General features: G+C 48.7%; 3 protein-coding genes across 4 annotated transcripts in view; all 3 read right to left on the bottom strand.

Moving 5' to 3' along the window:
* PSMD1 (proteasome 26S subunit, non-ATPase 1) overlaps window positions 1-180 on the bottom strand; it is a 61,095-nt gene extending 60,915 nt beyond the window's left edge. Inside the window, exon 1 of the mRNA XM_030455834.1 lies at window positions 16-180. Within this exon, the coding sequence (XP_030311694.1) occupies window positions 16-31 (16 nt within the window). The 5' untranslated portion in view covers window positions 32-180. The remainder of the gene's footprint in view (window positions 1-15) is intronic.
* A 1,727-nt stretch (window positions 181-1,907) lies between these two features.
* On the bottom strand, window positions 1,908-8,286 carry C9H2orf72 (chromosome 9 C2orf72 homolog). Its single transcript, XM_030455878.1, has 3 exons — window positions 7,742-8,286; window positions 4,716-4,832; window positions 1,908-3,537 (listed from the first exon to the last, which is right to left on the bottom strand). Exons 1-3 carry the CDS (start codon window positions 8,283-8,285, stop codon window positions 3,446-3,448), a joined length of 753 nt encoding a protein of 250 aa, XP_030311738.1. The 5' UTR covers window position 8,286; the 3' UTR covers window positions 1,908-3,445.
* A 6,177-nt stretch (window positions 8,287-14,463) lies between these two features.
* On the bottom strand, window positions 14,464-17,971 carry RPL35A (ribosomal protein L35a). Of its 2 annotated transcripts, XM_030455880.1 has the most exons (5): window positions 17,939-17,971; window positions 17,512-17,554; window positions 16,408-16,560; window positions 15,167-15,311; window positions 14,464-14,522 (listed from the first exon to the last, which is right to left on the bottom strand). In XM_030455880.1, the coding sequence occupies exons 2-5, from the start codon at window positions 17,520-17,522 to the stop codon at window positions 14,499-14,501; spliced, it is 333 nt and encodes a 110-aa protein (XP_030311740.1). In that variant the 5' UTR covers window positions 17,523-17,554; window positions 17,939-17,971; the 3' UTR covers window positions 14,464-14,498. The 2 variants fall into 2 exon arrangements, with proteins under 2 accessions (XP_030311740.1, XP_008491557.2); XM_008493335.2 differs by lacking the exon at window positions 17,939-17,971 and having other exon boundaries at window positions 17,512-17,644.
* Window positions 17,972-21,155: the final 3,184 nt, after the last annotated feature.

The raw sequence follows: 21,155 nt of genomic DNA, 5'->3' as shown, positions 1-21,155 counted from the left end.
GCGCCGCTCCCTCACCGGCCGAGGTAATCATGGTGCCGCCCGCCCGGCCCGCGGAGGGAGGTGATGTCCGCTCCGGCCCAGGTGCGGTGCTGCCGTCGCCGCTTCCCGGGATCCGCACCACTCCGCTGCCGCTCCGCCGCCGCCCGGCCCGGAAGTACCGCTGAGGCCCCCTTCCGGCAGGACCCCGCTGCTCCCGGGGAAGGTGTCTCTACTGATCGCCTGCACGGGACGCCGGGGAAAAAAAAATCAGTCAGGCGTGACCTGGACAGCTCTGCCGCCGGGGACCTGACGCGTTCCCCTCAGCTCAGAGGCGCCCGGGGGGTCTGGAACGGGGCGAGGGCCCCGGACCCGAACACCCGAACCGACCCGACACCAGCCCAGCAGCTGGGATGTGCCCCCCCCCCGCCCACACTCTGCTGCCTGGGGGTGACAAGGAGGGCTATGGCATCCCCACGTACCCGTGTGTACCTGAAGGTGCCTTAGCTGGGGAGGAGCAGCATGGCTGAGGGTTCTGCTTTGGTTCCAAAGCAGATGGGGAATTCCAGCTGCTGGATCTGCACCAGGGGAAGCCCAGATCAAGAGCAATGGTGCTGCACAACAGGAGATCAACACGCCCCGACTTCAGCAGCATTTATTGATTACTACCAAATAGTAAAAAACAAACCAATTTGGGAAATGCTTGGATTGCTCAAGGAAACCCAAATGGCTTCAGATAGTGAATGTAACTAATGGAAGGTATCAGAGCCCTACCTACAGCACTAAGGTCAACCCTGGTCTTCTCAAACAACCAGTAAGGTCTGCAGCCTGCCTGAGCTGCACACAGAGCAGTTCTCATCTTCTGGGTACCATATCTGGGGGTTATTTCCACTCCCTCACAATATGCCTTTTATTTAAATCAAGAGAAACATCAGTGAAGCCATGCATAATGCTCCTGTGGCAAACAAAAAACAAACAAGCATGTTTCAATTCAGAAATTAAATTGCTTTATTCTTTACAATGAGCATGTGAAATAACAGAGCACTTAAATTACTAAATCAATTAAACATATAAAACTGTTTCCTGCACTTTCGCATGCCCCAATAATGGAAAAAAATTCAACTCACTTTTTACTCTTCATTCAAATGAAAACAATACTTTTTGGTCAATATACTCCCACTCACACCTCCTAAACCCCATGCAGTTCATCTGCTTCCACAAATTTCTCACTGCAAGTGTAAACTTGCATGATTTACTTTAAAATTACCAATAAATAAATCTATTGGATTTGTAGCTCCAAGATAAAGAAATCTCTACTGGGCCACCTCTCACTGGTAAGTTCTAGGTGGCAAAGTCCAAATACTGCAAGAAAACCAAAGATTCACCTGATCATACTGCCAAGTCCCACAGGACTCACCTAACCAAGGGCCTTATTGGGAAAATACATAAATGCAGAGCAAACTCTCTCTGCAGTGCAGGCAGGCAGAGGGACTGCACCACACAGCCCCCCCCGGGCCAGGGGCAGGGCAGGAGGAAACCTCCATCTCACTGAGATGCAGTGCTCAGTGCTGAAGCCCAGGGTCACAAATCCAGCCACACACAGGAAGTGACTTATATTAAGCCACTTGGTTACATTTGTGTTTTCCACCTGGTCATAAGCAAAGAAGCCCTGCAGAAATCCTGCAGGCTGGAAGGGGAGTGGGTTCTCTGCCCTCTTTGCTCTGCCAGTGTCAGCTGCCTCCAAGGTTCAGTCTCCCCAGCCCACACTCACACAGAGAAATGTTTCTGCTGTGAAGAGGAGTGACGTGCTCCTCAGATCCACAGGGAACTGGCATCCTCCTAGACCCTCCCTTCCACCTTCTTATGGAGCAGCTACAGCACCTTACAGCTGCATTTCAGGTGACGTTGTCCTACCCAGACCCAGCCTGACTGTCCCTACACGTACAATGAGCAGCGTGGTTACACAGAGACTGGCTGAGTGCACCTGGAAGTGTTGCCCATTTCTCCCAGTCAACCCCACCAGCACGCCCCCAACAACCTCACCTGCTCCCTGCCAGCCAGAAGGGCAAAGCACCATCACAAAAGGGACCAACTCTAAACCCCAGAGCTGCTAAGCACCATTGTTACTCCAGCAAGGTAGGCTGGTGTTGCTGTACCCATTCTACAGTTGGGGAAACTGAGGTTTGCTGGAAAACGTTGATGATCAGGCATTGAGCTGGATATAAAACCCACCCCCTGCTCCATGGAAGAGCTAGAGAGATGCTGAAGGAACATGGCTGAGAGAATATGTTCTGAGAATTGCTGAGAACCAGCAGGACAACAGACACTTCAGCTGCCACTGAAAAAAAAGGGGTGAGAGAAAGGACAGACGTGCACAGAGGACATAGTGCCATAACTCAGCAGCTAACCCAGAGAAGAGGTAGGCAGGACACGAGACCTGCTTTATGTTGCGTAAAAGTAAAAATAAAAAAGGTATTCCTACCATGATAATAATATCCTTTATAAAGCAAGGATTTATAGTCAATTGTGTTGCCCTGCAGGCTACAGGCAGCTCTCTGGAACTATTTAAATAGATTATTTTTATATTTTTGTATTTCTTTATGAAGCAGCCACATCTTGTCATGATGCTGCAGGCCACCTCCAGGACCTGCCACCACACTGCTGTGGAGGTGTCCCAGGTGAGATGGGCTTTTCCCATAACCCCACCAAGCATCAGCCACACCCTGGTGTCCATCTGCCCCTCCCTCCAACCCAGGCAGCCCATCAGTCTCTCTATGAACACCACCACAAGCCAGAGGGGTGGATCCTGTTCCCAAACCACACTTTGCTCCACTTGCATTACTCTCAATACCTTTTGCATTATTATTGCCACCCATAGTGGGTGTTACTGCACACAGTTACATTCAAGCGTTTTCAGTAGCTGGTAGAACCAAGACCTCTTATTAGACTGAATGCACTCTTTGTGTCACTGTGATACTAGGGGTTTTTTTGTTTGGTTTGTTGTTTTTCTTTTTTCCCCGGTCAGAGAGAAGACAGGAACCACAGAGCAGCAGGAAAACAAGGCAGCAGAGTCTGTTTCCCAGGGAGGCCAGCTCCAGCAGTCTCAGCAGGGAACTCTGGTCAGAATTAGAAAACACTCCTCTTCCTTCAAGCAGGTGGCTGCATGTCACACCCAAAGCCCTCACCCAGGACTTGAGGTACATCCCTAAAGAGCTTCTCAGAAGCCCAGTGTCCATCTGCAGCTCCAGACACCCCTGGGCAGCAGGATGCAGCGGGGGGGGGGGGGCTCTCTAGCACAGAATTCAGCAGCTGTCGGCAGCCACCGAGGGCGCTGGTGAGTTAAACAGAGCAGCTGCTCCCCAGAGCTGTGGGTGTGCAGAGGAGAGGGGCATGCACCAGCTCCTCCTTCCAGTGCTCCAAGTCCACCATGCAGAACTGGGACACAGACTGTGCTGGGCACCCACCAGCTCTAGGTGCCCATGCCTCCAGCAGCTGCTTCACAGTTTCCATTGGGAGACAGGTTGGTCAGAGCCACTTCTTCCTCGGTGTCCTGCAGGTCATCTGCAAAGAACAGAGAAAGGTCCAGGGGGTTCAGAATGGAAAATGCTTCTTCATGTAAAATGCAAATTAAAACATATTCCCACAGGAAGTATGGGATGAAGCAATTGATATATATTCACCACCAGTGCAGCTAATTTTTTCATAACTGATTTTCATTTTGTTTTGTTCAACGTTGCTTCAGACAGGGGTGATCTATGAGCACAGGAGCATGGACCAGGCTCCCCAGCCTCAGCAATCTCAGAACAAGCTGCAATGCAACAAGCTGTCACCTGCCTTGCACTTACTGCAAGATCAGGCACTTAAATCTTACTCTAGAGGACGTCTCAGAGCTGCACAAATGGGGCATTTCAGTTGTTTTCTCCAACTCTTATGGTTTTTAAGCATTTTATGTGTTTAAGAGGCATTTGGACAATGCACTTAATAACATGCTTTAACTTTTGGTCAGCCCTTAAGTGGTCAGGACATTGGACTAGATGATTACTTTAGATACCTCCCAATGGTAAATATCCTATCCTATGCTATCCTTTTTACAATGGAGGAACTTCCCTTCCTCTACATGGTCTGTAGACAAATATGACTGTCCACATCACACACCTTGTAGCCCCCCGCAGGAGAGGTCTCTGCAAAAAGAAAATCACTGCTGGGAAAGGAGAGCAGAAGTGTCAACAGTGCAGGAAAGGCTGAATGCTAGGCTCTTTGTTACTTTAACGATTTCCTCTGGAATCAGGGGTCCCAAGGCTCAGTGCTCATTTCCACTTCCCCGCCAGCCCCAAAAAACGTGGTTTGGGAACGCTCCTTCCAGATGTGTTTGCAGAAGACATCAGGTAAAGTCAGAGTGATGCTTCCAATTCATTGTTTAGACAAACAGCAGTTCTGCTGCCAGACTGGCAAAGCACAGCTGAGTCCAGCAGTGCTACCAAGGGTACAGTTGGGCAGCACACTCAGCATGGCTGTGTTTAGAAAAGTGAAAAGTCAAAACAGGGAGATAGCAAAATAGCAGCGAGATTATCTTCAGGTTCTGGCCAGTCCACAGCTAGGGAAGAGACATCAGCTGATGAGCTGGAAGTAGCTTCAGGAGGCCTCCAGACAAGGGTTTGGGCACCAGAACCATCAGGGAGTTGGTGAGGAACCTCTGACAGACACAGCAGGAGTAGAACAAGGGAGGGTGCTGGGCATACCTTCATGAGCATTGTTTGCAGATTTTGCTTCATGACCTTTTCTCCAGGTCTTCTGGCTCCAAGAAATGCACTGCAGGAAGGAGGGAAGCCTCCACCTCTCCCTGTCTTTCCCCTCTTCTGGATAAATCAGAAAAGATGAGTTCAGTCTGCCCTACTGCTCCCCTACCTCCCAGCTGTTGACTCACATCTCCCCTCCAGGAGCCCAGTTCCTTGCAGTAAAACTGGTCTAATCCACAGAGCCCACCCCTGGATAGCACAGAGCAGCTCCTGGCAATCCTTATTTCAGGCTGAAAATTCTCTGCTGTCTTGGAAATTTGTCCCTGATGTTGGTTTCCACTTTGCATCTTGCTGCCAAAACCATCTTGGATGCAGCAGCCCAGAGCAAGCAAGAAACCTGGCAGGAGCTCAGCTGGTACATGTGGCAAGGCTGGGGACTGACACGGTCAGAACATTCCTGCAGAAGGAAGTTTTCCTTTGCTATTACCATCCAGGTTCTGCCACATCAACCTATTTACTGCTCCCCAGTTAATTAAGCAATTCCTCCTTCCATAGGCAACTAAGGATACTCTGCCTCATTCAGGACAGGAACCTGCTGGACACACAGACTTGCATCATACTGAAAACTCCAGCTGTAACTGCTTGAAAAATGCAGAGAGCATGTGGCCTCCACCAATGTATAGTATTTATTCAGGAGGACAACAAAGGTCACAGAAAGCTACTACAGGTTTTCAAGCCATTATAGTAAAACACTACAGCAGGCTGTAAAACACTTCACCAGCATATTTTATATGGCCTTCAACAGCAGCAGTTCAGCATCTCCATTGAAAGATCACCCAGTCTTTCATCTCCTAATCAGATAACAAATTATAAACTACTTCAGCGACCTTCAGCTTATCAAACTGTTGCAACACTGAAGGGTTCAGTGTTTCCTGACAGTCAACAAAACAAAACCTCCAGCTATAAACACATCCCCTTCTCATGGTGTGTGGGGACTCTGGACACCACTGAGGCACTGCAGGATAGCAGCTGCTCCTGCTGAGACTTGTGAGATGCACGAACCCCACTGTGATTCCTGTCCCAGCTCCACCATGTGAATAATGGTGTCCAGGACCTTCCTCAGCACAGAGGGGCTGCAGTTCCAGAGAAACTGTGTGTGGAGGAGGAAGAGGCTTTGAGGCTGAGCTGAAATAAAAAGGGCAATCTTACACAGAGCCTTGCTCTCTATACACCTCCCAACACCCTTATCTAGATGCAGGAGCACCTTGTGTCAGCTCAGCACAAGTCCCTTTCAAAATCAAGAAGGGAAATGGCACAAACTCAGCTTGACCAAGGACATAGTTATGGTGGCATCCTTAGAACCTGCTTTGCAGCATGCTCAGCAGCCCCACACATCTTTCCCACAGTCCTCCCTCAACTCACATTAAAGATGTTCTTCTCCCTGTGCTTTGCTTGTGGGGAAAAACTCAGAGAGAGGGCGACCATGCTGCAATAAAGATGGTGCCTGGCACTGCCAGGTCCCCAGATTGCCAGAGGCATAGCTACACCTGGGATCCCTCTGTCCAAATGGAGGTTTTGGAAGCTAGTGCTCACAAGGGCATGGAAAAAAGCTGCTTCTGCCAAAGGTTGAATGCTGCAGCTGATGAGCATCCTCATTATGCAGCTCCTGTGACACTTACATGACTAAGAGCACCAGGGAGTGCATCAGGGATGAATTAAAGTAACACATCGAGTCCTCCTACCCACCGTGCTTATAAAGTACACACAAAGTGCAACACCTGCCCCAGCTCCTTCTGCTTCTTTCTCCACTATTAGCTGCTATGCTGCTTCCATGTCTGCACATGGGACAAAGCCACAAAAGCAACCCACAAAAACACATGTACTCAGCCAGCATATGTACTAAATGCCAGCAGTGTGCTGGGCTGAGCTGATGGAAAGAAGCACCTGAGCTGCAGCCAGCCATTCCCATGTCTCAGAGATCCCAGAGGACACTGCCAATGTGGTGCTGCAGGCACATGCCATGATCCTTAGACGCAAAGGCAGAGAGAGAACAGAAAACTGGAGGAAATTATGGGGCAAAGGAAAAGTGGAAAAAAAAAGAAAGGGAGGAGGAAAGAGAAACAGTCCAAAAAAAGCAGTGCCAAAGATTAAAGTGAGGCCAGGATGTTTTGTGTGGTTGCTGTGAGGGCAGAGTCTGCCCTGCACCCTGCATACAATTATGACTCTTGCTCCAAGGCAAGTGGTGCTCCTCAAGGCTTGTTTGACACTTGGCTTTCATCCTTCCATCCTCATATTGCTTGCACTGAACACCAACAGATGCATTGTTTTAAACCCAAACACCCATTTGCTCTTCTTACTCATTATGCAAAACCAGCACAAGCATCTTCCTCCTGCAGGAAGGTCAAGTCCTGCCTGCATCTTACAGCAAGGGCTGAGCCCCAGTCATGCATCTGCAAGAACACACATCCATAAGGATGGATGGCCATTATGCCACAGCTGTCAGATGCCACATCCCTGCTATCCATGAGCTGCTCTTGTGCTTCCCAGCCCAGTAGGAAGTTTGTCTTCTGCATTTGCCAGGACTGCAAACCCCACCAGAAAGATCCAACTGCCACTGGGAAGACTCTAATCCCACCAGCATGGCAGAGATCCCACTGAGGAAAGGCAGATCTGATTGAGGGGGGGTGGAAGATCCCATCAGGAGTGGTAAGATTCCAAGGGGAAAAGCCAGCTCCCATTGGGACGGGCTGGGGGGAAAAACCCATTAGGAACGGTGAGCTTGCGTTGCGAAAAGTCAGATCCCATTGCAGGGGGGAAAAGTGCCCATCAGGAGCGATCAGATCCTATTGGAAAAAGCCAGATACCACTGGGTGGGGAAAGATCCCGCCAAGAATTACCAGATCCCAATGGGACGGGGTAGACCCCACCGAGTGCGGAAAGACCCCATGACAAAAGGGTGCAAATCCCAATGTAAAAGCCCTTGAACCCGGGTGAGGGAGGGAGCGACCCGGCCACCCATCGCCCCGTACCTGGGGGGAGCTGCAGGGCTGCCCGCAGGGCTCGGCTGGCGGCGGCGCGGCAGTGCTGCAGGGCGGCGGGGCTGCCGGGGCAGTACCGGGCAGCCTGCACCGTACCGGGCTCCGGGAAGTGCCGCCTCAGCGCGGCGTCCAGCACCGCCGCATCCTCCCCGTCCCCGCCGGGCAGGAGGACACCGACCACGGCGGGCGGCGGGGCGGGGGGCAGGCGGCCGCGCACGTCCCGCACCACCTCCTGCAGGCGGGCCCGGGCCCTCCGGTCCCGCGCAGCCCCCCCGCCGCACAGCACCAGCACCAACCGCGCTGCCAGCGCCCGCCGCCCGCGGCTGGCCCGCCGCTGGGACCGACACCCCGAGTCGGACACCGGCACCGGACCCGGCACCGGCGGCGTCTCATCGCCCAAGAGGTCGCGGCCGAAGGCGGCCAACGTGGCCGCCACCGGGGCTCCTTCCACCACTTCGGCCACCAGCAGCACGGCCCGACGCCCGCCCGCCCTCTCCACCAGCGCCCGCAGCTCCTGCAGCTCCTCAGCCGCCATCCCCGACGCTGCAACCGCCTCCTCGCGCTCTGCCCAGCACCGCACAGCCCCCGGCACCGCCCCGGTACTGCCTCCGCCCACTGGCCCCGGGCACCAGTCCCAGCACCGGTCCCGATGCTAAGTGGCCGGCAGCAACTCCCACCCGGTCCCGGCACCCCACAAATCCCTCTGGTGAACAGCCCCTGCCTGCTGCTGGGGGGGCACAGCAGAGAGGGCACTAAAGGGGACACGGGAGCCCCAGATCTGCTCCACAGCCAGCCTCTGAACCTCCTGCACAGGCCTCCTGCGGGGCTGGTCTTGCTTTATCAACTTGAGAGGTGATAAAATTTAGGCAAAACCCACGAGCTACGGAGGGGCTGGGAAGCTAAGAGTGGGATGGGCAGAGGCCATGGTGACCGCACAGGGGGGCTCACACGAGGCTGAGGTAGAGGAGCAGCTGATCATACACCCCCAAGGGCAAAACATTCTCCCCAGGGTATAGCACCCCAGGGCTGCCTCTGTGGCACCGTGTGAAAGGAGACACTACGCAACTGTGCAACCTAGCCAGGCTATAGCCACATCTGGGAAGCAATTCTACTTTGGGAAAAAAAATTACCTCCCTGAAGGCCATACCCACCCCACAGGTCACAAGCTCCCAAGTCCATGCACAAACACGCAGCCAAGCTGCAACCTCCAACCCCACATGCTGCACCTCCAAGTCCCTTCCCAAGCCAGTGCACTTTGGCCTTCCCTTTGCAAACACCGCATCCATCCCCCTCCATGCACAGCACAGCCCATAGTTACAACCCCACCAGCACTGGCAGTGCTCTGCAGTGACAAGCACTGCATCCTGTCAAAGCACATAATGTACTCAGGGACAGAATGAAAGCCACGTGATGGCAGCCACTGTGCCCAGCCCCAGGACTTGCATGGTTGTCCATGTGTATGTCAGATGAATCAGAAAGCTCTCATCCACATAAAACTTCCCCTGTGCCATATAAGAGCAGGCTCCTCCAAACTGTTAGTATCTTATCACAAAACCCTGGGAGGGGATGAACAGCTCAAAGGTGCAAACAGACAGAATCACCTTGGCCAGTTGTTCTCTGAGATGGTTCAAACCATTTCCAGATGGGCATATGAGGCTTCAAGAGCACTGGGGGCAAAAGCAGAGCCAAAATCCACATGCTTGCCCTGGGTCAGCATTTCCTAACTGGTGTGTTGAGGTACACTTGTGCCACAAATGAAGCTGGGCCAGCATACCCTCTCCCTGCCTATCCTCAGAGGCACCCATCCCCTGAGTCCAGCAGATCAGCAACCCCAGGAAGGGATGTGCCACAGGCTGGTCCCCAGGTGTGGCAGCTCGGGAAGGTTGCTGTACTTCACCAGTTTTAAGCCAGGAAAACATTTGCCTCAGCTATGAGAATCTTAGCAAACTGCCCCACACCAGCATCATGGGGATTAGTCAGCCTGGGCAAGGGTTTCAGAGAGACTTTCTGCCCAGGGTCCTAGCAAAAGTAATATGGAAAAGGTTTAGAAAAAATTGAAATTATATTCCTAATTCAGATCAGAAGAAGCACTGCTGGCTATTTCCCTGCAGTGGCGTCGATGTTTAGACTGCCAGCACAGCCTCTAAAACCAGTGAGCTGTTCTTTGTGGCCACTGCAGTTATCTGGTTGGTTTTGCATACACTATTGCCAGCAGAGACTGGCTGGAAAGGTGAATGGCACCCACAATACCCAAACAATCTTATTTACATTTCTTTACTTATTAACAGGGGTAATATCTAATAGCAAATATAACTTTATCTTCATTTGTGTTACTTGAAGAGGTACAGCTCCACAGTTCAGAGCAGTCATGAGTTCAGCAGTATCTGTAGTCCCTGACAAAGTGACTTCAGAGCTCTGGAAGGCATCAGAGTGAAAACAGTTGTATTACAAAGCCTGACACTGTTTCAAACATCCATCTGGCAGTCGCATTTGTAGAAAGTCTCTACAGATAGACCTAAGTGACAGTAATCATCTCGTACATATGCCTTTCATATGTCTGTTCAGAGCAAACACAACATCCACTCACTTTGGACTTCAAAGGAGGAAGATGCTTTGTTCAGAGAAATAAATTTATCATGTTTTACTAGCACCTTAAAGTCTAAACAAAAATCAAAGGTCCATTGCATTAGGCCCCTTAAGAGATGCAGCTAAGATTAACCTCTCCTGAATACAGTAGAAAGAGGATAGAAAAAAGGATTCTTATGTCAGTTTTGATGACACAGAAAGGCTAAATTGAGTAAGAGGAAATCTGTGGGAGCAGCTCTCAGCTCCTGTGTCCAATCACTCAGCCCAACTTCTTAAACTCTTCCTCTCAGGAAAGTCTCTTCCACAACAGACTGATTGGATCAAGTGTGCTATAATTATATTTAGACAACTAATATTTAGAAAAGGTCAGTGTCTGCCCCCATCTTTTAAAGCAGTTTTTTCACAGAACCAGCACCTCATCCAAGAGGCTGCCAAGCACCACCTGAACACCAATGGGCAAGGTTGTTTTGCTTCATAAAGCCACAGTGTCCTTAAGGATGTGGAAGGAACCCATTTTTGAAAAATAACCTGGTGTATCCTTTTCCTGAGAAATGTTGGTTCAGTGGCTGTGTACCACCTACAAATCCTTCCCTTCCACACTGCATGGCACAAACCTGCAGCTTCAGCAGGAGTCTGATAGTCTTTGATATACAGCTTTAAAGCTTATTGGTACACAGATCACATAGGGAAATGATATAATCTTAGTTTAATACTTGCTTTGATGATTTATCTTGGGTGATAAAAGATCTCTTAAAAAAACAACAACAAAAAACCCAAAAGCAACAGAGAAGAAATATAAAATCCCAGTGCAAAAACATGCAGCTAACCATGTTGCCTTGCTATACCCAGAAAGAATGGAAAAACAGTTCAGCTGTTCATGGGCTACTGGTGTCAACAAAAATAATTCCTGCTCCTACAGTTCTTCCCATCCAGAATAACCCAGCCCAATAACTCAACCTGCTGATTGTCTACGGGTACCTACTTGCACATAAGCTCAGCTCCCTGCAATACCCCCTTTACTGAATAGTTGGTTAAATATTTGGTTTTCACCTGCATAGATTTTTTTGGTTTTGCCCAGGAATGAGGAGAAGCAAACACAAATGTACTGTTTTACCTGCAGCACCTCTAGTTTGAAGAAGACTGATAGACATCCTGTGATGGAAGTCAGTGTCAGTCTCCATGTGGGCACAGACTGGGACTTTCCTCACTCCAGCCAATTCTCACATGGACAAATGCTGCAGGTTCAGCACACACCACTCAGTCCTCCGTATGCCAGCACTCAGATCCTGATCTACAGATCCCAGGGGACTTAGAGCCAAGGTACAGCAAGCTTCCATCACCCATCATACTGGAGGGATGGGACATCCATGGGCTGCTCAGGCAGCCAGCACGAAAGCACAGCACAGACGCCAAGGTGTTGTGTGCCCATACACACCATACTGAGCTACAAGACACACCTGGAGTGACTGCCTGTGAAATAGTGAGGTGCAGAGTATAGACAGGATTAGACAGCTTATCTGAGACCCTTCGACTATTTTGGTGTAATCTTGGGAAAGTATCTTGGAAAAGTGAGATGCACTAATGGCAAAAGGCACTGCCATGGGAGGCAGGCCTTTGCCTTGGTGGCAGCACCTTGTTCACTAAGCAACAGGGGGCAGCAAACTGTCCTCCCACAGTCCTGGGGCTACAAGGAACCCTGCGGAACTTCAGGAGCCTTGGACTTCTGGGAAATACATACCAAAGACCCCTGCATCCAGGATTTCCTGGGGAAACATGGTGTTACCTCCGAGTTCCTTTCACTATCTCTGTTTTGGGACTGTTTAAAATCCAAAGGCTGCAGCCCTACTCAGACCTCTTTGTCGACAGCTGATTTTTTTTGGAAAGCCCAGCAGGTTTCTGGGCACAACTTGACATTCAAGCAAGGAATTTCATACAAAGCAGAAACTGTAATTTTGATAGTAGTTTCCTTGGTAGTTTTTTCAGCTAAAACAGCAAAGAAGTCTGAGCTTAGTATAGACCACGGGACGCTGAGGGCACAGTGTCCCCTTCTGGCAGCAGACGCTTACTGAGTCATGTCCCTCCGGAAGGACTGGGCAGAGAAGGCACCTGCAGGGAAGCACTTCTACAAAGGGACATCCAAGTGAACAGAGCCTGCCAGATTCTACTGCCCAAGGGATTTCAGTCTTCAGCCATCTTTTATAACTTCTGTCACACATGATCACGCAGAATATAGCAGTAACCAGACTATGCGAGCATAGTGGATGCTGAGAGTTCACTTCCAGGGGAGGAAATACACGATAGGAGAAAAGTAAGCATCATCATCCTGATCATAACTTTGGCCCATGGCTCACCCAAATAAGCTGGCACATCCCTCCCATGAAGAACACGGGGTTAGTGAGAGTGTGGGGCTGTTAAAAGAGCCACAGAAAGTCCCAGCAGTGGAGTCAGGTGTACAGGTCTTAACACTGACCAACATCTCCATAGCAATGTGTTTTGGGGCAAAGAGCAAGATCCACCACCATCCAACTTGGACACAGACATAGTTGGCCGAGACTGACGTTGTCCATCCCAATCCCAGCATTCCCACCCTCATTCTCATCTTCAGCTCACGTAGCCTGCAATGTCCCACTTACCTTCTCTCCTGTATGTGAACCCAGCCACCAACCATCATTTTGGTCTACACTGTCCCTCAGAAGCCTGCCTCTATATCCCTTGTCCCTATGTTTAGCTATTTCCTAAGATACCTCCATGGAGGCTTAAGTCTTCTCTCAGTACTCTACATACACCTCTTTACAACCAGGATCCCACCAGGCTGGCCTTGGTTGTAGACCACTGTCTCCACTATCAGTTGCCAGGCCCCATCCAGCAAACACCACATTTTCCTGAGCTCTCCCACTGTCTGGTCCAGTTGCTCCTGGGAGTCTGGATGGATCACAAGCACCAGAGCTTGCAGCAGGGCTGGCTGCCTTACATCCCAGAGGGCTTCATCCAGGCGATTCCATCACATGAGTTGCTTCAACTTGCATAGTGGCTTACAACAGCATAAAAACCAGATATGGCCAAACCTTCTGCCCTTCTCTGCACCTGCTGAGATGCCCAGCTCCTGGGCAAAATCCACCAGTACAGAAGGACCTCTCCCATTGTCACTGTTCACTTTATCATCAGCATGCATCCATGCTGCCTCTGCAGTTTGCTGCAAGCTGAGCTCCAAGGTGGTTCCATCCACAAAGGAGCAGTCAGCAGCACCCCCTCATGCCATTGCTTCCTCCCAGGTAGGGAGGAGCTGGCTAGGATCAGCCTGCCTGGGCACTAACAGGTCACCTGGGGACTGTCATCACCAGTAACCATGCCAACCTGCAGCCACTGGAAACTTCTCTTAAAACTACACAGACTTTTTGAGGGATGTACTAAGAAACTGACACTTCTATTTGAAGAATCTTTAAATCCATTTTTCACCACCTTCTTGTCCAACAAACCTTACAGAACTTGTGAAAGTGACGCACTAGTCTGACGTGTGGCCGTGGTACCACACACTGTGACAGGGCTGGCCAGGAAACCAGCAAGTATTAACACTCAGGCACTACAGAGCTGTGTGATGAAAACCTGTCTAAATGCATGACAGAGCAGACAGCACAGGCTGCCCATGGACACACGGCCTCATCCTTTGTGATTCTACTAGACCCACTATTTTTAAATGTAAGTTCAAGCTTGTATCTGCCAGGGCTTGGAGTCCCATCACAGTTTTGTCTCAGCAGTCATCTTCAAGTACAAGAGAAACTGGAACAAAAGCTTCCCTGTGCTAGGCAGGCAACAAAATAATTCTCACATTCTGTATTAAACTTTTGTGCACAGTTCATAAGTTGTAAACATTTGTTATTCAGCCCTGCAAACCACTCAAGACTCCATGATGGGAGGCACAGACAGGTCTCAGGAATGACTGCCAGTTATTTGTCTTTAGAATGTTGTGTGCTCTACAAACACTTTGCCAATAACAGGCACACTCTCCATTTCCTCATCTAGCTTAAAGTCATTACTCCATCTCTGTGCTGTCAACTCTGAAACATTACTGAAGACGAACAGAGTCCCTCAAAATAGCTAGAGGGGATAAAAACAGAAATGTACAAAAATTAAACAGATTCTCCATTTTATTTTCAATAAAAATTTAGATCCTAGATGGATACAGCATCTGTAAAAGACAAGAACAGTAAGAATCATGTTAGAAAACCTGTTACTGGATTTCACTATTTTAAACACAAGTTTTGCAGTTACAATCTACATCACATAGCTCTTTACTATAAAAATACCCCCCCCTATTTACACAGAAGCGGTGCAATAATATAAGAGTTTCAATATCACTAGGAAGATACTACTGCATCAAAACTCTGGATGAGGAAGCTAAAGAGACAATCTCACTGACGCCTTGTGGCTTAACAGGCCAGGACAGCAACCCCCTCCAGTTACAACATTTGGGAGCAGGAGAAAGATCCGTCAGTGGGTAGGAACTGGAGTAGAAGGGTGCAAAAATACATATGCACAATGGAAAAGAAACCAAGGTAGCTTTAGAAGGGACCTTTAGAAGAATCCTGGAACTTGAAGAATCCTTCCAGACAACCTGAGCAAGCACTCAACACCCTAGCCCATGAGACAAACTCCCTCAGCACAAGAAGCCAGCAACACACCTCTTGGAGCTATAAAAGGAGCTCTCAAAGAACCAGGCTGAATATTTAACAGAAGCCAAACTAAAATACAGTTTTCCTTCATAACACATGGGATTAAAAAGGACCCTGAAAACTGCCAGTAAACATCTTGTTGCTAAAACAACATCCTTACCACCCGGATTCTGTGTCCAATAGCCTTGGCAGGAAGGTTGGAGCGGAACTTGGCACGAACCATGCCGCTGTTCCCGTGGGCACGGGTCACCTTCCCCCAGATCACTCGTGTCCTGTTGGGTTTGCCACCGGGGGTCACCGTGTTGCTGAGGAAAGAGGAAAAGAACTGCTGAGCACTGTCAGTCACAGCTCCTGATGGGACTGATCTATCAGTCATCAGGCAATGCATCCATTAATCTATCAGGTAGCAGACAATGCAGCCTCTTAAGGAACTTAATTCCAGAGACACCTTTAGCTGGACCTTCATCCACTTTTATTTACCTGAGAAATTTGCTAGGGCTGTGATTTTCACTATACCTTCCAAATGGTTAAGCACTGCAGTTTCTAATTTATCAGAAGCTTCACTGAAGAACTATTAACAAATAACAAAGCTTATAAATTGGTAAAACACTGATGCTAAGATGATCAAACCAAAACTTCATCAACTTCAACTCCAAAGAAAATGCAACATCTTATTTGTGAGATTTCTCCAGACACACCAAAGGCAGGAGAGGCCTAAGCCATGAGAATGAACAGCAAAAAACTGCTTTAGAGGAAAAGCCACATGCCAACTTTGAGATGACAGTGGTCAAGTTAATAGTCTGATTAATTTTATTCAAGGCAACTCTGAACCCCCATATCTAAACTAATAATCACACTCAAAGACAAAACTAAGTGGAAAGCAGTAGGTAACTGTTCTTAAGGCTTCCGCCAATGCCAGCACAGCAGAAGTGTCAGTGCTTTCACACAGGCATGCAAAAGCCAAGATACCAATTTCTCAAGGCTTCACAAGGTAATTCTGCAGGTAAAGTAACTCAGTAGCCCACAGCACTCAACACAACTTTACCTGGCTTCAGATTACCCTATCAACCCACCTTTGAGTTTTGTCAGTCTCAGACAAAACTTGTGTCTCACCCCATTTGCTCTCTAATGTATCATTTACAACAGCAAATTATTATTTCACATAATTTCGTGATCTGAATTAAGAGCAGCTAGGACAACTAAAGCAAAAATAACTAAGGACTTTAAAACCACAACCAACCCTGGAAGCTGGTCTACAGTTTTGCATGGACATTCTATTGATAAGCTGAGCCAAATTTATTTTGTTAGAACAAAGGCTCTCTTAACAGCCTCCTCACATCACAGCATTTCAAAAGCTAATATAATAGTTGGCTAATTTAGCATAACAACAGAGTTACTTACTTTTTAGCTTTGTACACATAGGCACACTTCTTGCCCAAGTAGAAGTCTGTCTCCTGACGGGCATAAACACCTTCAATTTTCAGAAGGGCAGTGTGCTCCCGCTGATTTCGGAGGCCACGTTTGTAGCCAGCAAAAATGGCCTTGCACCACAGCCTAAAACAATGAAAACATTTAAAAATTATAATTCACTCCAAAGGTATCTTGTAAAAACAATTAACGTGCTGTTTCACTAAAAACAATTTCCACGCCAGCAAAAACTTAGCTGAGGAGAAAACCCCACTGCTTTTGCATATACAATTACTGCAAAACCTGACAGTCAGACAACAGAGGAAAGCTAAGGAACTGGAACAAGTACTTAGAACTTGGTATCATTCTGCTTATACAGACTTCATGCTAAAGCCAAAGTGCTTCAACATGAGCAAGTGTTACATTTTCAAGTGTCTACAAACACCCTGTGATGAGCAAACATTACTTTTTTCTATACACCACGAAGTCAGTCAGCCCCCCCTGCTGCAGCAGCTGCTATAGCAAAAGATAATAACTACAATAAATTAACTGCAGCCTATGGGGACTGCCAGAGAGACTGCTCCACATATACTGAACAAGTGACAATACACAAGCTCCTCAATAATTCCTCAACACAAAAACATAAGGCTCATTCCACACTTTCTGCCTCGGCTGCATCCAGCAGTTCCATAACGCAACAGTATTAAACTGAGCTATCCAGCTCTATCTCCCGCCTGGGCACAACAGAAGATAATGCTGTGACAAAATGCTGTGATCCACATTCAATCTCCCCAACACTTACAACCTCCGTCAGAAAACTCGATGGCATGGTAGCCGCTACTCAGAGACACAATATGTCAAAGCCTCTACTGTTCACTAACAAAGCCATTTTTTATATCCTGCATCTATTGACAGGCCGGATGAAGCGTGGCAAAGCCCATGAACAGACACCACCGGCTTAAGGCAAAGGCTTCAGAAGAGAGAGGCACAACTGCGGGCCTTTAACAAGGGGCCAAGCAAGACGCCGGGCAGAGGAGCCCCCCTGGGAAACCAGAGCAGCCCCGCGGAAACGGATCCCTCCCCGCAGATGTCACTCACCTCCCGGTCATGGTGTCCTCCTGCAGCCCTGGTCCCAGCAGGCCTACAAACGACACAAAAGCCATGAATTCACCGGGCTGGCAGCTCTGCCCAGCCCAACGAGCGGGAGCTGCAGCGGGCCAGGTCCGGGGGCCGGAACATCCAGCCGGCCGGGGGCCACCCCCAGAATAGCGAGCAGGCCTCACAGGGGAGGGAAGGGGAGACCCCTCCGCGTCACCACAGAACGGAGCCCCGAGGCCCCCCTGCAGCTGCGAGCCTCAACCTGAGGCCAGGACCATCCGCCGCACATCGGCGTCATCCCGCCCTCTACCCTCTCGGCACAGCGCATGACGCAACGCCCCGGGAGCCCCGCGCCCGCCGCCGGTCCCATGACGGGGGCAGCTGCCCCTCAACCTTCACCCCGCGCCGCCGCCGCTCCCCTGCTTACCCCGCGGTGGCGAACCAAGATGGCGGCGAAAGGGAGAGCTCCCGCTTTGCCTTCCGGGATATGGGCCGAGAAGGACCCCATGAGGGCGGCCCTCAGCACCGCCTGATCAGGAGAAACCGAGCCCGCCCCGGCGGGGTGGGTACAACGGTCCCCGGTACCGTCCGTCGCCCCGTTGCGCGAGTCCTGCCTCTTCTCCGGGTGGCGATGCGGGGGGGGGCGGCCTCAGACCTGCCATGCAGGCACCCGGTTTGCAGCCCCGCGAGGCCCCCGTAGCGTGGTGGTTGCCGTGGAGACGGGCGCCGCCGCCGCTGCGTCCCGGTGAGCGCCGCAGTGGGCCAGGACCGGGCCGGGACCGGGCTGGGCCCAGCACCCGCAGACGGCAGGCGGGTGGGCAGTGGGTGCTTGGCCCCGTACCGCCGTGGCGAGGGCGCTGCGGTCGCCCGAAATGGGAGCGGGAGGGAGCGGAGGTTGGGGGGAGGCCTGGCAGGGCGCGTGGGGCCGCAACCCGGCGGCAAAGGAGCAGCAGGAGATAAAGGGCAGCGCTTGGAGCTTCTGAGGTGCCCAGGGCTCTGGACCCCTCTTCTGATGGGCCCTGCCTATCTTTCCCCATTCTCACCTTGAATTAGTGAGCCCTCTCAACATTTATTCTGCTCTTCATGCTGCCTCGGTGATAGAAAAACCTGAATTTCTACACCCAAATCCCTGTAATGAAGACTCACATGCCTGTGTTTTCCTAAATAAGAGTAGGTGGAAGAGTGTTCTTACTCCTTTTCCCAAGTCAGGGTCATTCCTTCCTTATTTCCCTCAAGGCGACAATAAGTCACGAGCAATTTCAGAGTGCTGTAGGTGATACAGGAACTTACTCCAATATGAAACATACCCTGGCCATCTGGACTTTCACTGTAAATCTGTTCCTAAGTGTTGTAAGCTGCATCTGAACATATGCCCAAAGTCATCTCATTAATTAAATCTACTTTTACCTTGTCACCAAGTTGACTTGGAAAGCTTCACCCAGAACTGAGGAATTAGATCCTGATCCAGGAGGGGAATAAAGTCTCTCTGTACTTTGCTGGGCCAGAGCAGAAGCACTCAGCACCTTGTAGGCTGATGTTTTTCTCAGAGGTAAAATTATTAGGAACAGAGAAGAGAAGGAGTATTACTCTCAAAATTATCCAGTTGGCTTCTACTGTAAGGAAGAGCTAAAATGCAAAACAACACTTGTTAATCTAACAGTACCAAATGCGTGCTAGGAACCTCTGGTGAGAGAAGGGACACAATCCCTGCTTTGGGGAGAATAAACTACCTGTCAAAACTTTGTTTTGACAAAAGCAGAAGGGATGCCACAGCCAACAAATACTCCTGAATCTGTCCCTGTTCCATACAGATTTAGGCCCATATGGGACGTACAGCTAAAAGTAGCACCATATCTTTCATTTCTGCACTCGATACTCAGAAAGGAGGAATAAAAAGACTTTCTCTGTAGTCAGGATGGAACCTAAATTGCATCTCTAAGCCAAACCCAAGATTTTCAAGATTGTCAAGGTTCCTTTTCCCTTTCATTTGGAGCAACTAATGTTATATTTGTCATATATAGTAGGCAGTTTTGTAAGGCCACAACTATTTTGCTTGTGTAAGAGATATTTTTTTTTGTAATCTCTTTGTCAATCATTTGCAAAAAAGAGCTAAAGGAGATATTATATTCTCAGCTTTAAATTCATCAGTATCTCCTTAAATAAGTAAAAGGAATGCTGCAAAAAAATGCTGCTTTTGGAGCTGTTCTAGTTTCTCAGACAGGAGGATGGGAGAAATGTGCATCCAGAACTCTCACACAGCAGAGGCAGCTGCAATCCCCAAAGGAACAGGAGGCCAGACCTCTCATACAGTTGTTTTAAAACTTATTTCTTGATATGTTTTTCTTTCCCTTTAGATCATCAGGGAAAGAATGTCAGCCTAAACTCTTGGGGGAAGCTGAATCCTTCACATACCTCAATTTTATTATTATTTTTTTTATTAATAGAGCTTAATGAGGGAGTTCAGAAAAGCACAGTGATTAAGGTCAATGCCAATTTCTGCATGAAGATGGTCTGTGGCCACTGCATTGAAACTAAAATCCAGGGAGGAAAGCTCCCTATTTGTAGTGGTTTTTAATGCCCCAGGCAGTGGTTTCCTTCTCACTTCCAAGTCAATGTAAGCCCAGAGTCCCTTGGCACAGGCATCTGCTGAGTACATGGTTATAAGAGGAGATACATAGGAGGCAGCATATACACCAGCAGGCTTTACAGAAACATTCCAGCTGGGAGCTTTCTTAACACTCATTATATCTCCCCTGGACAGAAGCTGCTGATGGGATAGAGGAAAAGCTACTGCATCCTCCTTTATTTCCAAATAAGTCACTTTTTCCTATGAGATCTGCAAGTGTTATTTCTTCTTTCCAGAATGCTGTCATAATCATCTCTCACAGCTCTGTCACAACTGATTTTTTTTTTCACCATATTTTTAGCATTAGGATTCTACATGTAATAGATTATTCTTATGATGTTTAGATATTGTGTTGTTTACACTCAAAATATGGGTTGTAGATTTCTTAAAAAGATAAAAGTAGTAAAACATAAAATATTTTAATAGTGCCTGCTGGCACTTTTTCAACTAGAAAGAGACATTGTCTGACTTTCTCTATGTAAAAACATTCAATTTGTGCATCTCCTCTTCTATCATTGATTCTGAGGGTCAAAATATAAGAGAAGTCATGCTTTTAGTTTATTTTACATCTTATTAGTGATTTATTTGTTAATATATCAAACTGTATCATTTAAATTTTTTTATAATGAAGAGAAATGAGAGAAAAAAAATCTCTCAAGCAAAGGGAGGAAATGAGTTCCTTCTTAGTCATAGGTGACCATCAGAATGCCTGAACAGTGGAACTAATTTGCTAAGTCAGTAGAAATAGTACAAGAAGGAGAGTAAACATATTGATAATCCTCAAAACCACTCCTTTGCTGTTATCTTTTTCAGCCATGATTTAAGCAAGCTCCTTGACATAATTCAGGGTGCCTCTATCATTATCTTGTCTGAAAGGCTGTTCCATATCTTCATTCATCCAGAAGTCAGAAACCTTATCGTAATTGCCTGGCTTAAAGGAAATTACATTCCTTTGACCCTGGACCACTACTGGCCTTTAACTTAAGTAGCTCTGTCACTCCCTAATATCTACTCTTCA

This window comes from Calypte anna, chromosome 9 (assembly GCF_003957555.1).
Source record: "Calypte anna isolate BGI_N300 chromosome 9, bCalAnn1_v1.p, whole genome shotgun sequence".
In the NCBI taxonomy this organism is placed as follows: Eukaryota; Metazoa; Chordata; class Aves; order Apodiformes; family Trochilidae; genus Calypte; species Calypte anna.
This window is presented reverse-complemented; position numbering and strand designations above follow the sequence as displayed.